This window comes from Muntiacus reevesi, chromosome 2 (assembly GCF_963930625.1).
Source record: "Muntiacus reevesi chromosome 2, mMunRee1.1, whole genome shotgun sequence".
Lineage (NCBI taxonomy): Eukaryota > Metazoa > Chordata > Mammalia > Artiodactyla > Cervidae > Muntiacus > Muntiacus reevesi.
The window spans coordinates 143,845,054-143,852,152 of record NC_089250.1 but is presented as its reverse complement, the minus strand read 5'-3'; the positions used below and the strand labels follow the sequence as shown (position 1 = coordinate 143,852,152).

Below are 7,099 nucleotides of genomic sequence, written 5' to 3'. Positions count from 1 at the left end.
CCTTTCAGGAGCTTTTAGTGACAATGAGTTCAGACCTGCAGTGAAGTTCCAAGGCCTCCCTTTCCTCCTAGCCCCACCCATTGCTCTTTCATCACCTCTCCTGTCAGGTGGGGGCGCATTCCTCCCAGGCCCCATCTGCAAGCAGCCCTGCTCTCCCCACAGCGTTTGCCTCTCTTGCCCCACCTTCCTTCTAAACCCAGTCTCCACACCTTCCTATTCCCCCATCAAACCCCTGCCTCCCAGTTCCCTCCCACCCTCTCACTTGCTGAGGGGAGAGAGAGCCCCTGGCAGCACTGACGGTCACTCCCCACCCTCCATCTCCTCTGCTCCCTCCCCACAGTGGGCACTCCCCGTACAAAAGGCTGGAGGCAGAGGCTGCAGGAGACCAGCTGCTCTCACATTCCCTTCCCTTTGCCCTCTGCTGGCTAGGCTAACCTGTGTCTTTGTTCTCTGTTTTCCAGGTGAGAGTGGGTACCTGAGGTGCCAGGTCCCCTGCCTCATTCCCCATGAATGCTGTGGGAAGCCCCGAGGAGCAGGAGCTACAAAAGCTGGGGAGTGGAGCCTGGGACAACCCCACCTACAGCGGCCCCCCCTCCCCTCAAGGGACCCTCAGGATCTGCACCATCTCCAGTGCAGTGCCGCCTCAATCCCAACCGAAGCAGCCTGAAGATGGACCCCAGGAGAAGCCACACAGGACCCTGGTGTCCAGCTGCTGCCTTCGCATCTGTCGCGGCATCAGAGGTGCCTGGTGGGGGGAGGCACCTCCTCAGATACTGGGGTCGGGAGAAGGGGCCAGCTGAGGTTTTGGGAAGGGGATACAGTATGAAGATGTATCTTTGGGGTTTGTGAACTGTCTGTGTCAGATCTGAATGCCCCAGGGTACAGAGGCTAGTGTGGTAGTCTCTCAGAGGGAAAGCCTGGCACAGTCATCTCTTGGGGACCCAGAAGCGTATATGAGAGCTAGTTTGAGGGAAGACATGGATGTGATGATACCCTAGCCTGCCCCATCTGGGATAAGGTGATGGGAAAAGGGGCTGCGGTGGAAATGAGCATAAATTCCAGGGACTGGTTTGTGGGGTAACTGGAAGGAACCCCACTGTGGGAATTCTGGACATCTTTCCAATGTCCCTCCCTTTAGGACTTTGGGGAACGACCTTGACTGAAAACACAGCTGAGAACCGGGAGCTGTATGTCAAGACCACCCTGCGGGAGCTTTTGGTATACGTCGTGTTCCTGGTGGACATCTGTCTCTGTGAGTAACGTTTGTCTCTGTGTACACACCTCTGTGGGCAGCGTCTGTGGGGACAGCCTCTTCCACCTGTGTGAGCAGACCGTGTCCTAGGATCTTTATATCAATAATAGCATTCTATTTTATACCTTTCCAGCTTCAGGCCTTTTAATTAAAAAGTACATGTCACTGAGTTCAGGAGAAAAAGCAGACTGTGGGAAAACTTCATACAAGTTGCTTTGTCAAGAGTTACAAGGGGGAATCCACTTTTTTTGTTTGTTTCGTTTTTAGGGGAATCCACTTTTTAAGTTCAAGTTCTTGATACTGACTTAGCAACCACTGTTCTCTGTTAGCAGGTGGAAGTTTTTAACTTTCTGTAAAGAGTGGATGACATTCTTTTCTGTTCAGAAAAAAATAGTTTGGTGGGTTTCACATAGTTAATATAGACTATGTTTGATCCACTTTTCTTTGGAGGCGGAAAGAAAAAGATTCAGGCAGGCCTTAGAACTCATATCCCTAATAAAAGGTTAAAGATTCAAATGGTGTGGTAATCAGTGTAGTTAAGATTCTCCCATGCCAAGGGTATGGAGGGAAGCTTATCTGAAGCTCTATCTATAGATATAAGCTGGGAAGGTTTGGTTTGTCCCTTGAGAGAAGCAAGTGAAAAGCTTCTCTGATAACTGTAATATTTATCATATTTACATATTTAACATAAATATTTTGCAAGTAGATCAGTGAGTCATAGAAGAACAAATAACTGGAGGTAGTGATAAAGATGAATCGAGCAGATGCTATAAGACCTATAGGTAAGTGTGCTTTGTATTTAGTTAATTGCTGCTTTAAGTTCTTGCACAAGTGAATTTTGGTTAGTTTGATGGAGTTGTGTGGGAACGTGTGTTGACTGAAGCTGCAGCTTAGATCATACAGCTAAGGTGCCTCCATTACTAGGTGACATTATACCTCACAGAGGCCTTCCCTGGTAGCTCAGCTTAAAGAATCAGCCTGCAATGCAGGAGACCCCAGTTCGATTCCAGAGGGTCGGGAAGATTCCCTGGAGAAGGGTTAGTTTACCCACTTTGGTATCCTTGGGCTTCCCTGGTGGCTCAGACAGTAAAAAAATCTCCCTGCAATGCAGGAGACCTGGATTTGATGCCTGGGTTGGGAAGATCCCCTGGAGGAGGGTATGGCAACTCAGTCTAGTATTCTTGCCTGGAGAATCCCCATGGGCAGAGAAGCCTGGCGGGCTACAGTCCACAGGGTGGCAAAGAGTCGAACACGACTGAACGACTAAGCACAGCACAGCACATACCTCACAGAAGTCTCTGTTCTTTCTAGGTTGCACAAATATTCTGCAAGTAGAATCTGAAGTTCTGATAATATAATTTAGGTTAAAATTTTCATCATGTTTGTGCGCCATCCACATTTATATGAGCCCTCTAGGAAAGCTGAGCACTTGTTTTGGCTGTACTTGGTTGGAACTCATTCTGTGGGGAGAGGGGGGCAGTTCTATGTTTACCATAGGCCATCAGCATGGAGTGAAAGGAGACAGAGCATGTGGGGAACAACAGTCGACCCAGGGTACGTTTTGTGGGACCCATTTTATTCCTCTCAGCAAATGACTGTCAGAAATTCATTTGTTGACATACTGTCTTTTGTCTCAACCATCTGCCAGGAAGGAGTGTTTCTCTCCATTTTCAGATCCTATGACAGCAGCTGTAACAGGTAGGCAGAGGCTTTCTTTATAAATGACAGGAATGTCTCTATTTCCAGAGCAAGATCAGGAGGTTTCTGGATCCCCAGAGTCAGAGTGAACCATTCTGGCTTCAGGGTGGGAAGCTGCAGTTCTCAGAGCCCACTAGTCCATCCGCTCACATTCTCCACTTTTTGAGATCCCAATGCACTGCTGAATACTAGGTGGTCTGTAACTTGCCAAAGTCTGAGTCATAGACTCAATCCAATAATCACAGAATCTTTGAGTGTCCAGGAGCTTTACAGGTCATCTAGTTCAAAGAGATAGAAATCCTTTCTCCTTGATCCTCCCTGTGGTGCCTTGTCAGGTGACTACAACCTGTGGAGCATGCATGAGAGTTTCACTGTTTCATGGGGCAGCGCTATTTCCTTCCATTCACAGAGCTCCCCCTTCTGTACCAGACCTTGGACTGAGATACGCAGAGATGACTGATCCTTGGGCCTTTCAGGGGCTCAACCTTCTCCTTTTAAGAACTTCCTTCTATTGAGCCATCTACTTCCCTGTTACTCTCCAAAGTGACAATTCTTCAGCTGTGTGAATGAATGTGGTGATCTGTTCTCTGGATTAGATACCTGCTAATTTAAGTGGTATTATGCAGAGATTGAAGGCATGGGCTCTGAATTTACACAGATTTGGGTTCAAATACCATGTTCTACCATTTACCAGGTGAGGGACCTTGAGTAAGTAGCTTAACTTCTTTGAGTTTTAGTTTTCTTTTCTATACCTACCCAATCCAATGGGATTATTATGTGAGAAACATGAAGTAAGATCCATGGAGTCATTACCTCCATGCCTAGCATATATATTCCATAATGCTCACCATCCTGATTGCCTGTCTCCAGGTCTGATCTATATGATACCCCTAATGGACAAAATACTCCATAGTCAATCCAATCAGTTCAGAGTTCTGTGATGCTGTTACTCCAGATCTGAGGGATGTATGAAGACAGACAGAGAAAGTAATGTCTGAACTAAAACCTGAATGAGGACGAGAATTCTGCTTCCTGAAAGGTGAAGATGAGGACATTTCTGGGAAAAGGGAATAGTATGTGCCAAGCCCCAGAAATGAAAGAGGGCACAGTTTAGTGAGAGTGCATCAGTGTGGCTGGAGCAGGGAATTTGAAGAACAAAGTGGTAAAGGAAGACAAGGCCAGCCATTTAAGTAGAGGGTGTTGTGAAGGGCTTTATAAGGTATAATATGTAATTGGGATGTTATCCTGAGGACCTTGTGAAGAGTTATAAGTACAGACTGCCAGCCCCCTCAAGAGCTTTCTTTTGAGAGAGAATTTGGAGGCCTTCATATTCTGATGATTCCTACAACATGCAATAAAGTACCACTAAGACTAGTTTCCTAGGCCCCCTCCTCTCACAGCCCTTTCCTTGCTTCAGGTTAATCTTCAGGTAACACTGAGTCTTGGACAAGGTCTCAGTAGGGTTTCTTTGGTGCTATCCAGGGTCCTGACCTCACCTTTCTAGCATCTTCGCTTCTTCACACAGTCTCCCTGAGCGCTGACCATCTGCAACTAAACTAAATATTCTCAGTGGGGATGATGTAGCCCCCAAAGGGGTGAAAATAGTTGCCTTTAGGGCAAAACAACCCTGCTTAGATATTTCTATAGCTTTTGGATCTCCAAAGGACCCTAGTACTTGAGCTAATGTAGAAAGTATATGTGATATTAAAATTTAATTAGGGTGTAGGGTGATTAGGAAAAAAATGTCTAAAGAGGCTCCTGGGTTAGGGTACAATGCAAAAAATGTTAAGAAACACTAGACTAGAACAAAGATAATAATACTTATGGAGATAATGTATGAAGAACCTCACACAATCATTGATAGTATTTATCTTTGTGTTAAGGGGATTTCCAAATACTTGAACTAGTAAGGAAAAGAGCTGGCATCTGAATCTGGAAAAGGCAAAACTATGGAGATAGTGGAAGGACCCCTTACCTCTACACACACAGATCCAGGGTGGTACCTGTTATGATTGATGAAGTTATGTTGCCATGTCGTCATCATCCAAAGCCCATACTTCACATTATGGCTCACTCTTGGTGCTGTATATTCTATGGGTTTAGAATGGAATTCTCCAGACTAGAATACTGGAGTGGGTAGCCTTTCCCTTCTCCAGGGGATCTTCCCAACCCAGGGATCAAACCCAGGTCAATCTACCTGCATTGCAGACAGATTCTTTACCAGCTGAGTCACCAGGGAAGCCGTAGACCATAGTATATGATTGATGAAGTTATGTTGCCTCATCATCACATTGTGTGCTTTCACTTGGAATTATATCATAGTTCCTCATGTTTCTAAGTGTTTTTTATATTTTCATTTTAATGACTACAGTCACACCACAGTTAACTAAAACATTTCTCCTGTTATTTCAGTATTTGCCTAGAATAGGTAAATATATCTATACTTGCTGCTTTTTTTCACCACTTTTGTTGAATGACCTCCTTGGAATTTCCAGGGAGAGAGGTTACTATGCCAAAGGCAGGAATGTCTTCTTAGTACTTGCTATGTGTTGTTATTTTCCCTCTGTAAGCAACCATATAAATTTATTATATTGCTAGCAATATAAGATCACACCAATTTTGTCACAAGTTTGTTAACATTGGATATTCTTATTTATAATTTTTATTATTAAATAGGCATAACATAGTACAGTTTGCCTGAATTTATTTGTCTTTGGTCACTAGTGAGGATAGACAGTTTTCTCATGTTTTAATATATTATGTGTGTTTATTTTTGTATAAATTGCATAAGAAATACATTTTAAGAAGAGCAAGGAAGAAGATTGGGGGTGACGTTTGGCACATTAGACCCTAGGTAGGGACCAACCACCAAGGGCTCACTTCCAGGATGTGGGTTCCTGGGGCTGGATAGAATAGTCAGCTAGGTCAGGCATCACCTGCACAGCAATTTGAGCTGAGATGGGCACTAGTAAACCATGGTGTTTAGCCATACTAACTACATTTCTTCTCTGTTATGCTTTGGTTCAGGAACCGGGTGGATCTAGACACCAGGGTATTTGGAGTCTCATCTGGTTAAAATAAATCTGACTTTTTGATAGAGGCATTATGGGTGAACTATCAATCTTTTCATAATAACCATATCAGTTGTGCAGTCCTTTAAATCTCACAAAGAGCTTTCACACCTGTTATCTCATTTGATCCTGACAGCAATCCTGTAAGGAGTAGATACTATTATTTCCGTTCCACAGCTTAGAAAGCTGTTATGATTGTCATTATGAATAGTCCAGGAATGATCAGTAATTCAGTCTGGTTCCTGATGAGTAGAGTCACTCCTGTTCCTGGGCGGAGAAAGTGCTTAAGAATGATCTTCCTGCCCCCACCCCTTCCCTTCCACCATCATGCTATTTCTGAAAGGGCTTCCAGCCTTTTGTCTTCTTGGCAGGACGGCTGTAGCCTTTTGTTGATGGAGGAAACATTGAAGGTCTTTGTGTAGAAACAATGGCTGTTTGTTTTAGGAGACAGTATCTCAAAGGTGCACCTGGGACTGTCCCTCACTCCCCTGGAATAGAAGCAGCTCTGAGCCAAGACAAGGCTGAGTCTGGTCACCATGGAGCTGTGGAGGAGGGCAAATACCCTTGGCCTTTGGCAACTTATATCTACACTCCAATTAATGTCAATTGGATGTTCTTTACCCACTACTGGTTGTCAGGAAATGCCTGCCTCTGTTCACTTGGCTTTCTTTTGGTGGGTTTTAAGGTTCTGTCTGTAGACTGATGGAATCTTACACTAACAGGAGAGGCTGAAATAAGCTTGGAGATTAGGAAGAATATGTCTTTTTTTAGACTGAGATACAATTGATAATGTACCATTGTATTAGTTTTAGATATACAGCATGATGTTCTGATATATTTATATATTGTTAAAGGATTACCGCAGTAAGTTTAGTTAAGTTTAGTTTATCAGCACACATAATTACAGTTTTTTTTTCTTGTAATGAGAACTTTTAAGATCTACTTCCTTAGCAGCTTTTCAAATATAGTCACCAGCCCTGTAGCCTAAGACTTATTTCTTATAACTGGAAATTTTTTCATTTTGACCACTTTCACCCATTTTGCCCACCTCCTGCATCTGGTACCCACCAATCTGTTC

The 7,099-nt window shown here is 44.1% G+C and overlaps 1 protein-coding gene across 2 annotated transcripts in view; it reads left to right on the top strand.

Moving 5' to 3' along the window:
• Positions 1-506: 506 nt before the first annotated feature.
• Positions 507-7,099, top strand: part of PKD2L1 (polycystin 2 like 1, transient receptor potential cation channel) — a 39,174-nt gene continuing 32,581 nt past the window's right edge. The window contains exons 1-2 of one of the 2 annotated variants that reach the window (XM_065923101.1): positions 507-741; positions 1,139-1,252. In XM_065923101.1, the coding sequence (XP_065779173.1) occupies positions 507-741; positions 1,139-1,252 (349 nt within the window). Of the gene's footprint in view, positions 743-1,117; positions 1,253-7,099 lie in introns of both variants that reach the window. The other variant, XM_065923102.1, reaches the window with a different exon arrangement.